Raw genomic sequence first — 22,810 nt, 5'->3', positions numbered from 1 at the left:
AATGAAAACGAAAAACGTCTGAACCAATTTCCACTATAGAGCTGACTTTCCACTTCCCGAGGGACTTTACAGTATGTACTGTATGCTATTCCTGTGCTCCGGGTCACTTGAGACTGAATTTTCTGTGAAGTTTTTTTCTCCAAGTCAGAAGAGTGGGAGAGACACGGCAAACAAATAAACAAACAAACAAATCTGAGGAAATTCCGAGAGTGCCTCGCTGACTTTTTACATGAAGTAACTAATCTGTCACAATGATCACAGATCATAGAAAAAACAAATGAATTCTCCACAGTTGGTGAATTTTCACTTACATTTCCAACACTTGGCTATCAGTCAGTCACTCATTATATCCCTGAGTCATTTCATTACCCCGTCATCCTTTGAGCCATTCATTCATTTAACATCAATATTCATGAGAGCAAAAATCAACTTCATATGATACTGTCAATGATCTTTTTAATTAACATTCGGAAAAATGTAAATTAACTCGGAAATTATATCAGCGATACAGGGATGGATCAAGCACCGAGCACGAATATTCGCACATGTTCGAAACACACACACACACCGAACACACACGAACAGAAAGAAATGATCCCAGAATAAAGCACTCTGCAAAGAAACAAGTTTTCTTTGGCTTCATACCAAACAAACATCGAAACAACGTCTGCATCTGATTGTCCAACTCACTCTTTCCAGGTCTTGTCGGAGGTGTGTGAAGAGTTTGAGGCGTCTGTAGAGGACGTCCTGCTCCTGTTGGGCCAGGTTGTCCACCTCGTCTCTCTTTAAGGTCACCAGAGGTCGATTAAAGTTGGCCTTCCTCTTCAGCTTCCAGAACTGATATAAGTAGTCCACCTTAAAACGTAGACACACATTTACCTGTTACGCTATCATAATGTTCGCATCGCTGCCATGTTTGATTTCAATTCAAGTCAAAGATGGCAGCGAGAAATTTCATGGAGTTAAAAATCAGTGCGAGCATCTGGTCAATGAAGGTGCTGTGTGCGCAGGTCACATGGAAGGCCACTGTACTGTGCTTTCAGACTATTTCCTTTTTTTGTTGTTTTTAATTGTGAATTAGAGGCACTGAAGCATTATAATGTGAAATTCTAGAGCACATTTTTGCAGGAGATTTATTTCAAAAAGTCATCCAGCTTTGGAAACTTTATAGTCATATTAAACTTCAATAATTTTCTCAAATTAAGGATCAAATACTTGGATATTCTTTGTTATTTTAAAGTCAAAGAAAAACTTTACAAAGGTCTCACAAAATTACAAAATACACATATAGTCACATAGAGAAGAAAGGACTCTCTACTGTCCTGTGAAAAACTAGGTGCACCATTACAGCCTCAATACTGTAGGAATTTTTTTTAATTAAATAGCCACCAGGTGCTGCTAATCAAATACACCTGATAAACTGATCATCACCAAGTGTGAGCAATGCTATAAACACTGAAGTTTTGGTAGTTTGTTGGTCAGGAATGGGGATCCTCACAAAATCAGCCCAAAGCATATCTTAAGTTTGCAAAATTGCATCTGAAAAACACCAGAAGACGTCTGGAACAATGTCCTTAGGACAGATGAGACCAAAGTAGAGATGTTTGTCCATGATGTATAACGCAAACACAAACACCAACTGTCAGGCATGGTGGTGGTGGGGTGATGATTCGGGCTTGTTCTGCAGCCATTCAGCTGACCAGAAACTCCTCTGTACACCAAAGTAGGGCTGTGCGATATGACCAAAATCTCATATCCCGATATAAGAATTCTATCGTCCCGATAACGATATAAATCACAAAAATTTAACATTTTCTGTAAATTCTGTGAATCTCGGGCAGCTCGACTTGCGTGAAGTGTTTCCAACTGCGCGTCCTTTACCCGGAGTCGAGTGTTTTAACCGATGCATGAAACTATACATTTTTAGACTTAAGTTGTAACGGCCGAGAAATTTCATGGAGTTTCTTTGTATTTATTACACGGCGTGCTGCGGGGAAAAGCCTGTTCTAACGTTTGAGTCTAAGGTTTATTTCTTAGCACCTGGCGGCTCTTTTTTCTTCTCATCCGTAAATAATCTGCTCTTTCATGTGATTCAGTTTATTTTGAAAAGTCTCAACAGGATCTTGAGCTTTATTGTGAAAGGTTTATGTGGAACATAAACAAGCGGACGATGAAAAAATATTGCCGTAAACAGTTTATTTTGCGACACCACGAAACAAACGATAGCGTAAAATGAAACGACAGATGTTTTTATATCGTCATCCGATATATATCGTTATATCGAACAGCTCTACACCAAAGTACTTTAGAGTAAAGTGTGAGTCCATCTGTCTGACAGCTAAAGCATTGCTGAAATTCTGTCATGTAACAAGTAAATGAACTTAAGCACAGCAGCAAACCTACAACTGTCTGAAAATAAGAAGAATCACCGTGTTGCAATGACCCTAACCTGATTGAAATGCTGTGGTGGGACCTTAAGAGAGGTGTGCACACATGGAGTGTGAACTGTTTTTAAAGAAATGTGGGCCAAAATTCCTCCACAACAGTTTGAGAGGCTGATAAAGTCATACAGAAAATAATTACTTGAAGTTACTGACGCTAAAAGTTGTTCGACCTCACCGAGTTTTTCACAGGGCTGTATAGAGTCCTGTGACAACTTCATTTTTCCCATGATTGTAGACGTGACATTTTTCTTTTGTTAAAAATCCCCATTCATATTCACATTTGAAGGATCAACCTTTTACACCAATGAAAATAAAACAGGACTGCACACATTAAAGAAGTGCAGCACTACGAAAAACGTTTCACTCGTGATCTGAGTAAGCAATGACTCTTCAAAGTCTGGGTATTTGACAACATAGCTACAATCGCAAGTATTTCATTAGTGTATCCAACTACAATGAATACCTCTATTAGATCATACACTGCAGGCAAGACACAAAGCACACTGAGGCACTGTGGTGTAATGTGGTTGCCCCAACCTTGCCAAGAAAAGTGAAGCGGTTCTTTGACAACACAACAATATTTTCTCATAGATTTGTGACCTTAACCAGACAATACCTGAGTTTTTTCCTCTCTCTCTCAGCTCTATTATATTTTTAAAACCCAAAATGGCCCTGAAGTGTTGACTCAGTATCAAAAATTCTTTTTATAAAAAAGAACTCTTTCAAATCCATGGTTTAGCTTTCCTAGTAAAAAAAAATTAAAAATAAAACACTTTCCAGCAGCAGCGTCCATGTTTGGAAAGCAGAACAGAGCATGGTCTAAACAAATACCTGTAACTCATCATGCGGTCTACGAATACCTATGAATGGGGAACACTTGAGCCAGTGTGCTAAATCGAGGCAAGTACATGATTAGTCTTCTCATATTTCTATAATTTTATACTCTTAACACAAACACATTTTTCCGACTAGGCAATGTTCTCCCAGATTTCATCAATCAATAGGAGCCTTCAGCTTTTTGTTCTTTGGACAGAAACGGCACTTCCTAACAGCTTCATGCTTCGGTGAATCGGGCGTTCTGAAATGCTCTGCTGCACGTCGCTGCTGTACTGAGCAGTCACAGTATCTGCATACTTGCTCCCTCTTAGCAGGAACAAGTGCTGCTATTATGAGCTCTCTCATCAGTGAGTTTTTTCAGCCACTCATCTTGTTGACCATGTCTGTGCACTTCGTGCCTATACCTGAGTCACTACCTAGAAGAGCAGGTATTTTTTGATACACATACAGGCGTACCTATCCTATCGCAACGAGTGTTTAACCTCATTTCTTATAACTTAATGAGAAGCTGTAGGGTCCTAGCTTAACACACCTGGGAGACGGGTAGCCCCAGGTTTTCGGCAACCTCCCTGGGTTCCACGAGTCGGTAAAACTCATCCTCCAGCTCCTGAAGCTTCTGCTTCCTCTGGCTCACTTTTTCTCTCTCCAGTTGGTCGCGCTCAGCCCGCTCCGACGCCGACACTGAAACCAGGTGCGATACCGACCTCTGCGCCGGATCGCTGCTGCCATTTCTCTCGTTTTGCTGGTCCTGCCAAAGCTCGGAGGTGAGACCGGGGGCGGCCCACTCGGGTCTGGCTCCACCGTGTGCTCCGTTGGCGGTGGAAGCGGTGACGTGATTGCCGTTGCTCATTCCGCTTGAGCTGAAGGTGCTGTTGGTGTTTGTACTGGTGTTGCTGTGCTCCAGGCAGAAGGACTTGAAGCGCACCTCGTCGTTCTCGGCCAAGATGGTCTTCATCTCCAGGCCGTGATCGAAGGCGCAGGTCACATGGAAGGCCACAATACAGGAGGGCATGGAGCACTGGGAGCAGGGACAGAGAGGGAATTGAGTTAAGGGACACAGAAATAAAAAAAAATGTCTTCATGTTCTCAGACATTTTGTCAAACCTGTTTGTTTTAAGCTGTCATTTTCGGTTCATTTATTGCGTTATCAAGGTTCCAGAACAAGTGCAGCAAAGCAGAAAGACAGACCAAGTCACAACAAACACAGCTTTCCCATTTCTGCTGACATTCTGGTAACTTGGGATATGTTTCAATATGTGTGTGAGTGCATGTTTCTCAGTGCTATCCATTACAGGTCATACTAAGAGCTGACCTCCCACTGAGTCCCTCCAGGCATGCTACGATTTTGTGTGTGTGTGTGTGTGTGAGAAAGCGAGAACCCTTGTGACTGTACTGGTGTCACTGCTGCATGCACATTTTTTTAGTATGTGTGAGTGTGTGTGTAGATCTGCACTTATCAAAGTAGTTCAGGATTCGGCAGGAGGCTCGTTGGTGACTCTCTGCACTGCAGTGCATGATAAAAAAAAAAAACCTCACTGATCCGACCGACTCAACCATCTGGAAAACAACTTTTCTACAAATGTCTCTCTCCCTTTATTTCTCTTATCCTTATTTGGCTTTTATGCTTCATAAAAACTTTCTAAAAAGCTTTAAAAAGTTTTAATTGGAACTACTTCCTACCAAAGAAACAGTCCAGTCCTAACTGGCGTTGGGCTTTTCGGCATTTCCAAATGTGGTTTGTACGATGAGGCAAAAAAGGAGACATAATGGCTAGCATATTCTTTTTTGCTTGAACTTCGGGTTGGCTTTGGACTGTGCTGCGGTCTTCTCTACTGTCACACTAAAGTAGGTCATCATCAGCCCGAACACCAATCTATCACTACAACCTTCAGCAGCACATGGAAAAGTGTGCGACTGTAATCTCAGGTATGCTGAGAGATCCAGATGAACCCACTCTCATTTCATCTTTTATGGACTTAATATTAGAGCCTATTTGTGTGTGGGAGGATTAACAGAGATATCCTGCATTAAACTTACATGATTTGTGAAACAGCATGTGAATCCATGTGAAACCGCAAACTGACTAATGGAGACCTCCTATGTGTGTTATTCCCCAATGTGGATAATGATGATAGACTCCTTGCTTTAATTGGCTCAATATGTCAAGTTGTACAGTCACTGTTATATATTTTAGTCTTTTGAGCACGACAAGCTTGGTTTTTATTGAAAACTGCCTGCAAATACCACATTTTCACCAGTTCTTTCCCTAACGTTACCAGATACATTATCAGAGAGATTATGAGGGAGATTTACCACTCAAACAAACCCCGTTAGAAATCTATAGGGAAGTGCTATAACAGCAAATATGAACACTACTGATTGCAAACAGTCAATCAACAGCAAAATGAGAAAACATAAACCTACTGTGTTATTGTGCTAATGCAGATGAACCCTAGAAGTTCAAAAGGTGTGGCAGCCTGTACACTGGGGGAAATACAGTGAAGTGAAAAAGTGTTTGCCCCCTTCCCGATTTCTTAAAACACAAGTTAATTACAGTTTATAAATGAATTATTATTATTACAATGATAAACACCTTCATTTAGAAAATGCATTTTGTGTTTACTTGTGTTTTCTCTAATATTATATTTGTCTGATGATCTGAAACATTTAAGTGTGACACGTATACAAAAACTAAAAATAAATCAGGGGACAAACACTTTTTCAAACCACTGTAAGTATCTGATCCCCTGCTAAAATTTTTAAGTTTGCCAAGAAACACCACTGTTAACAGCATTGGTAATGTACATGCCTGCCTAAGTTTGCCACTGAAAATCTAAATGATTCAGAGAAAGTGCAGGAGAAAGTGTTGTGGTCAGATGAAAGTAAAATCGAGCTTTCTGGCATCAACTCAACCTGCCATGTTTGGAAAAAGAGAAATTCCAAGTATGACAAAAAGAACACTATCCTCACAGGTGTTTTTCTGCTAAGGGTACAGGATGACTTCACCACATTAAAGGGCCAATGGATGCGGTCATGTCCTACTAAATGTTGGACGAGAACGTCCCTCCCCAAGTCAAAACACTTAGTATACCAATTATTTCCCCCACTGTATATCTACTCATTATCGTGGTAAAGATGCAAGCGTGCCTAGTGTTGTTTCTCGGCTTATGTATGATGTGGCACAGCAGAACACTTGTATGGTGAAGAAAGTCCATAAACACCTAAACAGTTAGAAACACTGATATAGCATATATTGCGTAACTTTGTGCATAGCATACACGCCTTTTGTAGATGACAAAAAAAAGAAACCTTATTTTAGGGTAAAATCACCAAACTATTTCATTGTTTATCAGATTAGACAGTTTTATATTCTGGTAACCACTGGAATTCACGTTATATCTCTCCCCGTTTATTTGACTCGGGGCTTTATGATAACTGATAATTGCCCATCTTAGTTACAAATGGAGTAAGCGTTTACCACAGCTGCCACTTTGTTACCAAGATGGTTGTTGAGTGGCAAATTTTCTCCTAAAACTTTGACAATGTATCCAAGATATTGTGTCCAATAGATAACAACATTCTACCCATAAAGTTTATTTCACAGCACTTGTTTAAGTCCCACTTCATATTGTGCATATATTTTATATGAATTTTACCTTTATTGACGAAAAACAAATGATTTCCATATTTTTTTCACTATGGGACTGTATCAGGTCTGATATAGCGATCACGTTTATCAAATCTGTTTTTGATGTGCAGCAGTCTGAAATGACTGCATATGCACAAGCATAAGCATGTGAACATTCTGCAGTATTACCATTTTGTCTTCTTGGCAACACCTGCTAGATTTTACCATATATATATATTTTTAATATCCATATTTTCTTTCCATGACCTGATTATCTTGACTCATCAGGCTTAACTCAATCCATCCATTTTGTGTCAAAGAAGAGTGAAGTGGCACATCATTGTATGCGATCAACAAACACAGCCTGGGTTAACAAAGACAGTGGATAACTATCCATTATTTTTAACTGGGGTTTTAGGTGTTTTTCAAGCTAGCTAATGCAAAGAAACCTTGGCTCTAATGGATTTTGCACAGCCCTCAAATCATTATGACAGTTTGGTTGGCTTTTCAGTGTACATTCTCGTGTTTAAAGAGTTTAATTTGTCCTTTATTGTTTTTTAAGGTAAAACTAAATGGCTTTTCTCTGTCATAAGAAGCTTTGACCAATGAGTTAGCTGCCAGATGTGGGTTTAGAAGGCAGCTGTTTTCCTCCACCCCATCGGAGTGGAGCTGCAACCACGTTTTCTCCTCCCCTTCAGGTCACCTGCTGATCATCAGAGCAATCAACTGCTGAACAAAAAGACCAGCGCAGCAATCCACACTCCGCCAGATTATGAGCTCACCCGACGTGGTGAAGAGGCTAATCTTGTTTTTATTTGCTTTTTCTTATGATCTGTTTCTCATGTAATTCTGTGCCTTTTCTCCTCGTCTCCACTAAGCCAGCCAGCCCCGGATCTCACATCCATGTGCAACCACTCACCTCTCACGAATGCCACTTCTTCTGCTGCTACTTGAGATCATTACTCACCTGCTGGATCACCGCTGCCACTCTTCGGAGCCTTCCCACGCTCCACCCTTCACCAGCTTCCTTGCGGGCTCAAAACCTCTCCCTTTTGGCACCCTCCCCTGGCCCGACTACCTCGGATTTCAAGTAAGGTTTTCTCACAATAATCCTCTGGACAACATTGCCTAACTCACCTCCTCCTCCTCCTTCTCTGCACTGTCTAACTTGTCCTCTTGTCTCACAGATCTTACCCTCGCTACCTGCCTTCGCTCCTCATGCCTGCCTCTCTCTCCAGTCAATTGCTTTCATATGTTCAGCTGAGCTCAGCCTTGTATTTAAATAAAGTTTGTTTCTATGTTTACGTTTCTTTAAAGTGAGTAAGAGCTCATTTAAGTTAGTTCATGTGCAATGTCTCTAAGCGAATAAAGAATCTCAAAATGCACTCTACTTCTCTACGTCTTGCCCGGGTCCCGCACTTGAGTCCTACACTCACTGTTTACTAAAGCTTGACAGTTTCACCTGATGCACAGATAAATCACCAAGAAAATAAAGCCAGTGATGAAGAAACAGAAGGTGTGATCCAATAATCACATGCTTAGCCTGTGTAAGACACCCCAATAAATACAACATCCTGATAAAACGTGGAGTTACGGTCAAAGGTCTCCACTGTAAACCCATTTTTTTTTATTACCAACCAAATGTCAGATTGAGACCACTGCAGCTGCTCTCACTTTTTCGGTGGCAAAAGGTTGAACACAGCGTGGAGTTGGCTAAATGTGTTGTTTGGTATGAGCCAAGTCATCGGAGGAAAAAAAAAAAAGAAAAAGAAAAAAATACTCATCTGGCCTTTTCGACTGCACCTGCTCTGTTCTGGCAGGGATTCATTAATAATGTTTTTATCAGTGCCCACACTGCTGCCGACTACTTCTGTTTGTGAAGAAAACATGTTTCTCTAAAATAATCTTTGCAAGACTTAACTGAGAAAACCCCCCCGACATTATTCAGACTGAGGTTTGTTCATACTTTACTCTGGAACATTTTTTAACTTGTGTATCAACTTGCGATTTATCAACATTTCCTTGACCTGAAAAATTCTGGATTTGTTTCCTCTCTTTTTTTGTTGCACATGTATTTGGTACAAACCAACCAGAAAAATCAATGAAGCAACTTCCCATCTTTTTCATCTTTAGGTTTAGCCGATTTTCTATCACTCTCCATAATTAATTTTAAACAAATCTATCCATTCGTTATATTACCACAAATTCAATTCGGGGTCATGCAGGCACTGGAGCTTATAGACTTACATTGGACCCTTAGCAAATTTAGAGTCACCAATTAACCTAACATGCAATCCTTTGCATCGTGGAAGGAAGCAGGAGTACCCAGAGGGAGCATAAACAGGCAAACTCCACAGAGAAAGGCTGTGAGGCGGCAGTGCTAACCACTGCACCATTTTCCCACCCAAAAACCAGAAAGGGGCAGAGATTAGAGAGAAGCTTGGACCTACAGTAACTAATCAGTGTGATCACTTGAGAGATCTCAAGCATCTTCCTTATATGTCAATCAATCGTCAATATAGTCAATTGTATCAATAACAATACTAGTATTGTAGCGCGATAGGATCAATAGTTTGTTCCTATCCTCCAAGTTCAGAAAGTAGCCCACTGAATCGTGTTAAATTGTTTTCTTTTTTGAAAATGAAAAAATATACCTCAAACATGCACTATGAAAACTGTCATAACCCTTTTGTGTTTCCCAATACATCTATTTTATTTTTGACCTAAAGCAAATTTAAACAACAGAAGTTGATCCAAAGTGCTTTAGAGCAGGCAAATTTCCTCCAAAAAGCCCAGTTTCAAAATACATAAAAGGTTGATTGGTGTGCTTTGTAACCGTGGAAAGTAAAAAAAACTGTGATTTAAGGGTCACATCTCTTAAATCTCTACTACATAAGTTGCTTTTATAAGTTGAAAGTATAAGTATTGTTCTTCGCAATACTAGCCCTGTATTTACTTGGTATCCCTTCAATAACAAAATGTGCAGCACTGCACAGGACTAGACTTTAAAACAAAGTTCTGTATGTTTAAACAGAATTCAGCTCCAATCCTATGATATTCCAACATCTGAGCTGCTGGATGTCCACCGCTTGATATGGGAATAACCAGAGTCATAATAAAGCAAATTAAATTCTTACGACATATTTTCAAGACCTTTTTCTATTCACTTAATCCATCTAGCACACTTAGAGCTACAACAATCTCATTATTAAAAGCTGTACACAGAATCTCTTTTACATATACAGTACAGGTGGCACTGGTTGACCTTCTAGTGCACAGATCTTCAGTAGAATACTAATTAAGAGACTCTTAACTCAGAACGTCCTGGCTAATGGTTGTTAGATATGTATACTTTGTTATGAGCGCTTGAGATGCTTGTTAGTAGCTCAGCATGAAAAGAGACAGGACAAGGTGTCATTAGACGAAGGCTTCAAAAAGTGGATTTCACTGTTGGAAGTGGTGCCGAAGTGAAGAACACTCAAGGCTGAAGCTGTCTGACCTACTCAACATTAAAAACACACAGATATCAGTGGTAACACATGCTTTGTGCTTTAATGTCTGCTATAGTGTGAATACATTGTCCTGCAATTGATCTACAATGATTGTATCACAAATCACAGCAAACACTTAAATCGGAAAAATAGATTAAAAGAAATTTTCTCTCCTGGACTGAAACTTTTCGAGGCGGAAAAATATTTCTTATTTCCGACTTTTCTCCACAACGTGGTTTACAAAGAACTCCTGCTGCTCGAGCTGCTGTGCAGAAAAGCATCTCAACTGATTAGCAAGTATGTTTGTACAGCAGTCTGCTTTCAGCTATGGAAACAGGAGAGTGAGACTCTCCCTACGGACGACTCCAACTCAGGGGGTTCGCTGATAGTCTACAGCAGGGATACACTGTCAGGAAACACCCTCGCCGATGCGCAAACGCACACACGCGTTCGTATCCAGTACATACATCTGGGATGTGCATATGCTGCAAGCAAATGCAAAAGCATTGCAATGCTTTAGGATTGCGGTTCACCTTAAGGGCACTTTTGAAGCTAAATCATCCACAGGCTAATGTCTGTGAAGTGGGTTAGTGTAAGTGTGTCAGCAGGGGCTGTGTTTGCATACTAAGCAGTCGCTTCAAACACATCCACATTGCCTATCAGGAAACTAAAAACTACAATAATTTGATGAGAGAAATGCTGTGTTTGGAGCATGCTGTGCTCATTGTGTCTTTTTACCTGCAAGGCTTCATTAATAAATTCATGGATCAGTGTTTCACCCTTTGTAATAAATATTACACATAGTGGAAACCTTCACATATCCACAAACCACCTCTGGCTGATGTACAGCATGCATGCAGGCTGCATGATAATTTAAAAAGAGGAAACTTGTTGCTGTTGAAATCACACCCTCACTTATCTTGGTTTAACTTGTTTGCAAACTGGTAGTTGAGATTTAGCAACCAGAGAAGGAAAAGAAGCAAAAACTGAAACCCATAATCTGGAGCACTGTAGAACCTGTGGACGTTTTGAATGCTGTGTTTCTTTTGTTTTTGGGGTTTTTCTTTTAACATTTGAAGACAATGAGATAGACGGGCAAAGCACTGATAATATACCTGAATGCAGGTCCCTGTGTGCTCTCGACACAGGCTGCAGGACAGAGCCCAGCGGCTGGCGGGGATATGGGACACCTTGGTAATGGGCTCCATCTTCTCTGGACAGCCTATACTCACCTAAGGAGGAAAACAAAACAGTTAGTAAGAAACAAACATAGAAAGCACAACAACACTGATGAGACTCATCTTACTCTAAATTCTTTTTAAAAAAATCTCACTTAATAATTAGGCAAAGTGCCAAACATATTTTGGTTGCAGCTTCTCAAATGTTGGAATATGCAGCTTTTTTTGGGATAAGTTAATATTCATCTGCGATGGTCATACAGGCAACTGAGGCTGAAAGACTCTTGGTGCATCTGGGGGCTTCCCATGATGTGTTCCTTTTCACTCCCTCTATTTTTATACACCACTTTGCATTTCATCATTGGCTATTATTAATCTCTGGCTGTCTTTCACTTCTCTTTTCTCCCCTCAACCCCAACTAGTCGCGGCAGACGGCTGCCCCTCTCTGAGCCTTGCTTTGCTGGTGGTTTCTTCCTCTTAGGAGGGAGTTTTTCTTTCCGTCTGTCGCCAAGCGCTTGCTCATATGGGGTCGTCTGATTGTTCAGATTTTTTTATGTACTATTGCAGGATCTTTACCTTAAAAAAAAAAAAAAGCAAAAGCTTCTTGAAGCAACTGTGATTTGGCGCCATATAAAGTATTAATAAAATACAACATTTGAAGTTACAACATAATTATCATCTTCTTAAATATATTTAACACCTCAGCTACGCAACTTCTTCAGTTTCTGATTAAAGTAACCTCCCTAAACGCATCCTATGAATGACAGTTTACACCCTAATTTAGCTTGAATAACTTCACCTGTTTTCCAATTTCCAAAACTGTCCTCGGACCCAGAGCAGAGACACATGTGCTTCTTGGAAAAAGGTTACTGTAAAGCTCTGTGTGACTTCCTCTTTGAGCAGTTCATTCAGAACAGCTTTGGCCCCAGACCTCCCTGCACCAAATACAACCAAGAAGTCATTGACTTGTGCCAACCAGCCATGCAGAAAAGAAGTGAAGAGCACTCATCACCAAAGCGCTGTTTCTTCCTTCCTTCCTTCCTTCCTCTGCTGCCTATTTCTTTACAAAAAAGGAAAAAAAACAACATTCCACTTCTTTCACATCCACTTCTTGTCATATTTGAGGCATGGCCTTCTCTCCTTGTCCTTCACGCTTGTATTAACAAGCTGACAACTGATTTCCGCAGGTCACGCCTCCCCCCCATCATCCACTCGTCCTTCTATCTGATTTTCTTTCCTCCTCTCATCTGCTCAACCACAGAACAAACCAATGGCCTCTGCTCTTTCTGTTATTATCGATGTCTTTTGTACAACACACTCACACAGTTGATGCGGGGGTCAATTTTCACTCCATTGAGAATGTCAATAGAAAGTGCAATTCTGACTATGATGCCACAGCCATCACTGTCAACGCGCAATTCTTTTATGCAGCTGATATAAGAGCCGGTAGATAAGAAAAGGATTTCCACTTTTTGAATGGTACAGTTAATTGATTGAATTGTTCACAACCGTGATTCCCACGCGCACACACACACACATACGCAGAAGTTGCACTTCACATTTCAAAGCAGACAGATGAAAAAAGGGACAAAATCTAAAATCGCTTTAGAGGAAATCACTGTGTTAAATAAAAAGCCTTCTTAAAAGAGGGGCTCTTCCTCTTTGAGATTGAGTGTGTGTGTTTGTGTGTCTATGTGTAACTATGAGGGGTGAAAAGCTGTTTAAAGAGAGACCTTTCTCTAGGAGCTGAAGGCAGGCATAAGGCAGCTATGCACAGCTCTGGAGAGGCTGTATCATTTGAAGGCACACACACCCATACAAAAACAAACACACATACACTATAAATGTAAAACACACTTACACACAGTTTTTTCCACCACATATTCAGAACAAATCTACCAACTAGTAGCATGAAGCACATACATCTGAGCCCACACAAGGACAAGAGCACAAAACACACACACACAGCACAGACATGCAAATTAACCCCCTCCGCCATGGTAGGAAGAGAAAACAAAAGCGAATGGAGCAACGAAAACAATTAGCCCAATCAAGGGTGACAGAAGGCAATTAGGAGGAAAAGGTTTGAGGTGCCAAAAGCCACTCTATTATTGAGAGAAATGTGCTGGTGAAGTGTGCTGCTGAATAGTCGCAAGAAATATGACTGGCTGTCTTAAAGGTGTGCAAGGCTCGAAGCGCATCCACGAACCTTCTGAAATGAGGGGGCTCCGTTTGGGGCTTTCAGATGAGCGACGGTGACAAAAGATGTCATCAAGAAACGTCAAGACGAAATGAGCGGCTGCTGGGAGAAGCACGCTTGACAGCCAGGTTCCTCGGGAATCATTATGCATTCTTCAGATTGTAAAGAGGAAGGTGTTGACTGGTATTTTAAACATTTACTCTAAACAAGTGGTGGAAACAAGTAACAGGTGCAAATGCTTCTCAAAATCTTCCACCAAAGACTTTTTTGAGTCTAATTGCAAAGCAAAGGCCTCACCGTAAAACCACAGCGATGCGCTACATTGCCAAAAGTATTCACTCAGGCATCCGAATCATTGAATTCAACTCCGGTCATTTCCACGGCCACAGGTGTATAACATGCAGCACCTGGACGTGCAGACTACTTTTACAAATATTAGTGAACGAATGGGTTGCTCTCAGGACTTACCTGTCCAACAAGTCCAGTCATGCAGTTTCCTTGCTACTAAATATTCCACAGTCAACTGTTAGTGGAAGTGGAAGTGACTTGAAGCCATGAAGTGGTAGGCTATGTAAAGTTACAGCTCAGTGTCAGCAAATGCTGAGGCAAATAGTGCGCAAAGGTCGCCGACTTTCTGCACAGTCAGTTGCTACTGATCTACAAAACTCATGTGACCTTCAGATTTGCTGAAGACCAGCGCAGAGAGAGCTTCATGGAGTGGAGTGTAATCCAAGCCTTACAGAACCAAGCGCAATGCAAAGCATCAGATGCAGTGGTGTAAACCACACCGCCACTGGACTATAGAGCAGTGGAGACGTTCTCTGGATGGACATCACGCTTCTTCATCTGGTAATCCAATGGAAGAGTCTGGGTTTGGCAGTTGTCTGACTGCAATGTGCAAAGTACAAAGTTTGGTGGAGGAAGTATCACAGTGTGGGGCTGTTTTTCAGGAGTTCGGCTTGCCTTCTTAATGCTTTACCATACCACGACATTTTGAACAATTTCATCCTCCCAACATTGTGGGAACAATTCTGTGAAGCCAACAATGCCTAAAAGCGAATGTAGAAAAGGTTACACTTCCAGGGATGTATTAAAAATTCATTAACATGCTGGCTGCAATTTTAAGATTGCACAAAGAAACCAATCAGTATCTGACTGTATGTGACCACCTCTGTGTCTTTCTCTCAGTGTCTCACCTCAGGGATCCATAAGGCACAGCTGACGTGGACCCACTTGGTTCCACTGCGGGTGGGCTTGAGTGCCCCCCCTCTCTTGGGGCAGAGCAGACATTTTGGCTGGACCCCGAGAGCGCAGGTCCGACACAGCCAGTTCCCCTGGGGTACCTTCAGGATGCCGTAACACGCCTGCAACAGGGAAAGAAATAAAAAAGGAAAGTTATGACAGGTCTTAATGCGAAAGCTGCATAATGATGGTTCTGAATTTACATAGGTTACCAACCATGACGTAACATGCAAGCCAATTTATTCTGGCTAACCAATTCTACCTACAAAGTCTTTGTGCCAAGCTAACCAGCCAATAGCTGTAACTTTTTATGCAGTGGACAGATTGCTAGCCTTGCTAATAAGAGAATGGAAAACTACGTCAAATCACCATAAATAAAAAGTTCATTAAAGACCTATTAGTACACTGAAGCACATTAACATACACCCCATGTAAACCATTAGGTGTATATTAAAAGTTGTATTCCATATACTCTGTGTTGGCAAAAAGATGACTGACAGTCAGCTTTTCAAGCCAACCTAAAAACAGTGAATTTTGTTTTGTTTTTGTTGTGATTGAGCACATAAGTGGTGCCGCAGCTGATCCGGTTCACAATCCATTAAGTTTTCTTGTTGTCGGTTGCACAAACTAATGAGAATTACAAGCCGCTGAAAAGTTAAGAACGCTCTCAAGCAGTTATATGGTGGACACATTCATCTCGACATGACTGCTGCAATACAATCACTCGGCCATAAAAAGCATGAAAATGTGTAAACGCATCAGGATGTCACAGCACTGACCATATTACTGATGTCAGCATAATGGTTAATGGACTGGTACTTATAGAGCACTTTTCTATTCCTTTTTACTACAAGCTTCATTCACTCATTCACACAAGTGCCTGTTCCTATGCCTAAGCCCTTTTAATCTAACATCACACACCAACGGACAAATCAGAGGGCTTTTAGTTTGAGCACAGTTTGGGTGGAGACCAATAAGGTCATCAGTGTGCGAAGTAGCAACAATAAAATCATTAGGAAAGACTAAAAACCTAAATAACTTGCTTTAAATGGGGAATGGCCTTCCTGTGTTAATGACGTACTTGCTTGCAACAGTAACCGTAGAAGACATTGGGCGATTCCCAACAGGAATCTTGGCATAACTTTCACCAGCTACACCCTGAAGCCTGCGAGTCGTCTTGCTTTTTAAGTCAAAATCCCCAACATACATTTGGTTTCAATGCAACAACTTCTGTATTCTCATATAGGTTTTATTAACTGAAAGGTTTTATCCACTGCTGCTCCAATTACAAATCTCCATTTAATATTTCTTTATTTTAGTAAAAACAGCATGAGCTTCCAACACATCTGAAATGCCACATAGACTTTATTTTGTTTTTTAAAGCACAGCTGGGTTTTGTATGATCAGAGCTCCACCCAATTCCCCTTCCGCTATCACAGAGGGGTGCCATGGAAGTCTTTCATGCCAGCATAACAGCATGCTTATATGTTTCTGATAAGATCCAGTCCCCAGGGTTAGAAACAAAGTGTTATTTTATTGTCAGACATTATTTACTCCTTCATTGTTAGAAAGGGTCTACTGTGGCAAGCGAAGCATACGTAATGCCTCTTTTTCTACCATTATCCCTATCACCTCAGATCTATCATATCAAAGCATTACTCCTTTAGTTGAGCCTCAAATGAAATTTAGACGCCCCAAATCCCAGACCATCACGAGGGAAGGACACATCATATTTCATATAACTGAAAAGGCAGAACACACATTCATATTAGACTTAGAGGATGATAAAACAACAGAGACAGAGAGAAAAAACAAACAACCTTCAAGGAAATGAAACACGAAAGTCTCAGTCTTTGTTAAAAGCAATTAAGGGACTCTATTGATGAAATGATTTTATTGATCAAACAAAGAACCTCAGCAAGCATGGCCCGTGTTTCACCTACCGAGCGTTGGGGAGACCACTTTACCAGGGAAGGAACAGACGATGCTGGTTAGTGATATTTTAGTGTGGTTACACACTAAAAGCAATATTACTTAATACTGCTGGGAGCAACCTTTTCTTTCACCGCCTGCTACAATTTGTTTCCATGACACCTCAACTTTTGGCTCGTACCTATTTTTACTCAACAAATACTACTAGGAAAACACCAGAGGCTCCTAAGAGTAATGTTTTGATGACTTGATCCAAAAGTTATTTATGCCCCGCGTTCTTGAAATATGTGCATGAGGGCACACATGCAAGGAAGAGGTGATGAAATATACGCTTATGCCAAAAACCTGCCCACCTCCCCTCACCCCCAACCGGTTGCAGAAGATGGCAGCAACTCCCTGAGCCTGGTTGTGCTGGAGGTTTCTTCCTGTTAAGTTTTTCCTTCCTAGCGTCCTTACCTTTCAGTCTAAGCACCTTGAGCCGACTGCTGTTATTTGGTGCAATATAAAGAAAATGGAATTGAAAAAAAAAAAGAAAAGAATTGGACTTGAATGGAAATAGCGTGCTTTCAAACATGCTAAGGTGAGAAAAACCGAGATATTTTATATATTGCTGTGCTTCTTTATGAACAGTAAGAGCAGCCACGCAAAGCTGTTATGAAATGGAGTAAAAATGCGTTATATTTAAGATGATTCATATTTCCTCCTGTTTCACAGTCTGGCTTTTGATTTCATATGCAGAAAAAAATTCTTTATAGTTCTGAAAAATGAGAGGAGACTTAACCTCCAGATTCTGATTGCTAATTTTTGTCTGATAGTGGGAAACCGAGCAGGTTTTGTTTGAAATATCAAAAGCACTGAGCTCAGGATGTTTTTCCTAAACTTGAATACTCATTATAAAATCCTCATGCAACTTAAAGGAAACATTTTTTTTAACTTGGATTTTTCTTTCGATTTTAAATAAAATTCAGCTGAGGTGGAGGCGGAGGTGGACACAAGGTCGTCTGGTTGGGAGTAAAGCCCAGACTTGAGGCTGTTTTCGACATTGAAGCGCGGCTCGCAAGGTCAACTGCCAGTCCCGGGCGGCCGCAGCCTCCACCACAGGCGGTCTGCTGTTGCAAACGAGAGGCTAAGGTGGGTTTCTGAGGTTTACCTACGGAAACTTTGTCAGGAATTTCAAATCTTTGAATTATCTTGGCTCAGACTGAACTTTGCAGAGCTTTAAGTTGGGGGTCACGACACACAGCTGTCAAATAAAAGGTGAGAGTTGAATTTGTAACGCAAGAAAAAAAGAAAGGCAGTTAGTGCAACACAGTAACTGTTTTAACACGATTATCTTGTTTTCATTACCATCGGAGGCCACAAACCATAACTGAAAATAACACTGAATTAGTCGCCCAGGACTCGTTTATTAGAGGAACTGGAGGTGACAGATTAAAATGAGATCAGTTCTGCAGTGGTGGGAAACTTCTTCCATTCTGTGTCATAACAGCAGGTAAGCAGGGGCAGTCTGAAGGGAGTGATAGTGTGTTAGTGCCAACTGAGCCGACACAATAATTAATATTCTGTCACCGTGTGACAAACACAGCAGAGCCCCTCCAGCTTCAGGCTGTCACGGGAAGTATTTGTGAAAGAACTGCTCTATGTGCACCTTTGTGCAGTTCATGTACTCAGTCGCCTTCTTATTCTGCAGAAACCTACAAAAACTCCAAACGCAAGGAGCATACAGTGCATACAACTCCACAAGTGTGCACAAACAAAAAATGTGAAGAACTTGAGCCCATAATTGCTGACCTGATGAACACAGACATTGCACTTGTCACAGAAAACCATCTCGTTGCCGTCCTCTCCCTCCGGTGAGCGGCAGACGTCGCAGACCACGTCCTCATCGTACTCGATGCCCAGGCCTTCCTCTGTCTCGATGGCCTGCTGCATCTTCTCCTGGCACACACTCTCCAGCTCCACCAGAACGCACTCCATGGTGAGCTCATCGAGCTCCGGTAAGCCTGGCGGTGAGAAAACAAAGTAAAAAACAAAAAAGATTAGTTTGCATTTGTTCAGTTTGAAAACTGAACCAGACAGAAACTAATCATCCATCTCTTGTGAGGCAGGGAATTCTTGGTGATTAGAGGATTATATTTTGTCTGGTGCTAAGTTGTTTTTTGTTTTACACATATTGTTTTCTTTGAAAGCTTGAAGACTCAAGCACGGCCTCTGGGAGAATGGATGAGTATTTAAGAAAATACTAAGCCTGTACAAAACAATTAAAGCTAAGAGTAGAGTTCCAAGGTCAACACTCACTGGTTTCTTTGAGTTCCTTTTATCGACAAGGATAACAGAAACGAGAAGCTGCTCATATGAAGTTCAAAACAAGCAAGCCAATTTACAGATTTCAAGTTATTTTGGGCCTAAATGCTTTGCATAACACTAATTTGAAACACACACAGCCTTCATTTGCGTGTTTATCTCACAAGGTCACTTTCTGTTTCTTCAGGGCGGCTCAGGGCGAAGCGTGCTGAAAATTAGCCGAGAGAGTGTCAGCTGGAGTCGACTGCTAACCAGAGTAAGAAGAGAAATATCACATGTGCTCTGCAGGCCCATTAGCTACCAAAGCCAAAATTTGAAGAAAAGCAACCAAAAAATAAATTAAAAAGTGCCATTAAGCCTTTGTTGCCCTCAGCTTAGCTCACTGTGCCAAAATGTGTCGACATTAGCATCAGTATCCCTGCTCCATTTGCATCTCAAAGTAATGCCTTGCTCTAAGGCTGGTTAATTGTTGATGAAGACTGATCTAACTGGCAAACGCAAGCCTTCTTCCTCATGAAAAATAAAACGTTTAAGATACCAGGAAAGCAAACAGTCTGGTTTCCAGGATCGTGGCGAACAGATGCAGAATATTATTATCTCATTACCTGCGATAAGATTACAGTGATTATACAAAATGGGTAACAGGAAGGCATTAAATCTAGTGTGAAAATTTTTTTGGTTTTGTTTTTTTTTTTTCCCCTGAAATGCAAATGATTATTTCGATAACAGTTTAAAAACCGTACAAAAATATTCTAAACGACACACCAGTGTGAATGCTGGCCGTACATGATGTTCACACAGATTAAATCACAGACTGCACAATCTCTGGTCATCATTTTAAAGTTATGTGAAACCTTTGCAAACCTAAGATCCAGGGACCGGGATCGGCCCAACAGACACCCCAATGCGCCCCATTTGACATCTTTGGAAAATAGATGGGATGCATGAATTTTGGACTTTCAACAGTGTTAAATAAACTTCACAGTTAGTCCTCCACCACAGCCATTCAAATGAGAGCAGAGTAAAGTAATAGTTAAAAACATTAAATGAAAGAAAAGTTCCTATTTTTTCACTATTTGTTATAGAAATGTTTTTTATAATGTATCCACAGTAAAATACATAAATAAATGAATTCAAAAATTGGATTGGAAATAATGAAATACATCTCTGCAACTTTTCCCCTAATTTTACAGATTTATTTCTTTCCATTTAATGAGTTGTGCTGACTGATGTCTTTCAATAACTACAGCAGAATTTCTCTACCACCTTTTTCTTAAATATTGAGATTCTCACTTAAGATCAAAGTGGGTTGTGTGTGGCCCACAATGTAAAATGAGTCTGGCATCGCTGCTTTAGAGTAAAGACTGATACGCACGGAGAGAGTTGTGAAAAAACGAGAGAAACTTTTGAGTTGTTCAGATGCAAACTTGTCGTGGAAATCAACATCGAGCGATGATGATCTGATGCTCATGTTTCTAAGCAAGAAAAGGAAGAATCGGGGATTCTGGTTTCATCCAATTCTAACGAGAAAGCTGTAGCAGCGAGAATTTCATGGTTTGAGCCTTAGGTTGAAGCTGTATCACGACAGCTTTCGTACGTATTTCAGGATGTCAGTGGGGCAGTTTGAGCTCCTGTAGGAGAGATGTAAAATTCGAGCTTGTTCCAAAAAAACAAATGCCACAAATTTGTCCATCTAAAGTACGCGGTACGCCCTTCAGATGATTCCTGATTAATACAGCTAATCAGAGGCCAGTGTCATTAGAGTCCTGCATGCAGCAATCAAAATAAAACTTTATCAAGTCTGTAGCTCTGCATTATTTTTTGACTCATTTGTAGGATTTTGCACTCAGTTGGGAGGTTTTTATAACTGGAGTGGGTCAATTTGTGGATCTTATTTATGTCATTCATTCTCTTCCAATCAAATAATAATATTAACTAAGCAGCAGCATGATTTACTGCTCAGGTTCTTTTTGCCAACAGGGTGAGCTGCTGTTTAACCTACCATACCCCTGCAATGTACTGAAAATAACATCGACTTTATTATGATAGCCAACATCTGCTGCTGAGGCAGAAAACACGTGAATTGGGCCTCGAGCTGGAACGTCGACATGAACAAAGAAAGAACAAGAAGAAGAACACACGTGATCGTTGTCGTGGATTCAGAAGCTGCTTCTAAAGCCGCTGAAAAGGGGAAGCGGAGTTAGATATTAACCTGCCGTGACATTTACATCATGAACTAAGCACACATACCTAAGACCGCATTATCTGTTGTCTCCGTGTTTGCATGTGGCAGCTGTGAGCACATGCAGGGATTCTTTCATTTTTGTGTATGTGCAGTATTTGTGTGTGTGCTTAAAAGTAAAACGGAAATTAACACAAACACACACAAAAAAAACAACTTCCTTTTCTTCATGCTTTGATTCTTCTAGTCTGCCTGACTGCTTTGGCTTTCAAACTTTCATGTACACTGTGCCTTAATGCACTTCTCTAATTGTATTTCTATTAATCTACTCAATGCAGCATAATGCTAAACACTCTGATCTTACAGTAACCCAGAGTTACTCATCCTTATAATCAGAATTCATGTGTATTTAGCTGCTGTATTGACCCAGTTTTCTCCAAGAAGACACATTTTCCTACAGCAAAACACAGCTGCCAACAAATATTGTAAACACGTATGATATCATTGAATGTTAAAAAAAAATTATATTTGATTTTGTGGGGGAAAAAAACAAAAAGCACAAGCCACAAGCTGGCTGTGTCCCAGCGGCACAAAGCTGGATTTTCACAAGAAAAGTTGTTAGGCTCCAGGTTATCCGCTTGTAATACCACATGTACTGTGTGGCAAAGTCACCACAGGCTGGTGCATCTCGTGCAGCTTCATACTTAAGATACGCTGCTGTTTGTGCAAACCGAGCAAAGGATAGGGAACAAGAGACAGAGAAGGAGAACAAAATGAACGATTTAGCCTAGTGTGATTAGGAAACATAACTGAAAACTATCAATTCAATTCAATTTTATTTATATGGTGCCAATTCACAGTTGCTTCAAGGATCGTTAGATTGTAAGGTAACGACCATACAAGAAAGAAAACCCCACCCATCAGATAAGCCCCTATGAGCAAGCACTTGGCAACAGTGGGGAAGAAGAACTCCCTTTTAACAGGAAGAACCTTTCGGCAGAACCGAGCCCAGGGAGGGGCGGGGCCACATTCCATGACAGGTTGGTGCATCTGATTAATCGCATTGCTGTGATGCCATATTTTTTACGATGTGGTTAAAACCCACCCTTGTTTATTCTGGAAATAATAATTAAAAAGTGTCCGGGGTTAAGGAGTAATTGTGTTTCCAGGTAGCAAAACTGTGGCATCACAACAATGTGACTGGTCACTTGGACTGTTGATCCTGGATTTACATCAAGGGGCAATCGTCGCTCAAGAGTTGGGAGTTCGCCTTGTAATCGGAAGGTTTCCGGTTCGAGCTCCGGCTTGGACAGTCTCGGTCGTTGTGTCCTTGGGCAAAACACTTCACCTACCGCCTACTGGTGTTGGCCAG

General features: G+C 40.9%; 1 protein-coding gene across 4 annotated transcripts in view; it reads right to left on the bottom strand.

Moving 5' to 3' along the window:
- Positions 1-22,810, bottom strand: part of jade2 (jade family PHD finger 2) — a 235,657-nt gene that overhangs the window by 87,603 nt on the left and 125,244 nt on the right. For all 4 annotated transcript variants that reach the window (XM_086309289.1, XM_086309291.1, XM_086309290.1 and 1 more), the window contains 5 exons: positions 18,744-18,955; positions 14,975-15,142; positions 11,516-11,632; positions 3,814-4,299; positions 691-855 (listed from right to left, as the gene is read on the bottom strand). In XM_086309289.1, coding sequence (XP_086165415.1) covers positions 691-855; positions 3,814-4,299; positions 11,516-11,632; positions 14,975-15,142; positions 18,744-18,955 — 1,148 coding nt within the window. The remainder of the gene's footprint in view (positions 1-690; positions 856-3,813; positions 4,300-11,515; positions 11,633-14,974; positions 15,143-18,743; positions 18,956-22,810) is intronic.

The sequence above is a fragment of the Aulonocara sp. 'chitande type north' Nkhata Bay genome, linkage group LG10, assembly GCF_057382095.1.
Source record: "Aulonocara sp. 'chitande type north' Nkhata Bay isolate Kocher_YH1m ecotype deep benthic linkage group LG10, A_spYH_male_GT1.1, whole genome shotgun sequence".
Classification (NCBI taxonomy): domain Eukaryota; kingdom Metazoa; phylum Chordata; class Actinopteri; order Cichliformes; family Cichlidae; genus Aulonocara; species Aulonocara sp. 'chitande type north' Nkhata Bay.
Note: the sequence above shows the minus strand (reverse complement) of the source record. Positions and strands in the feature narration are given on the sequence as shown.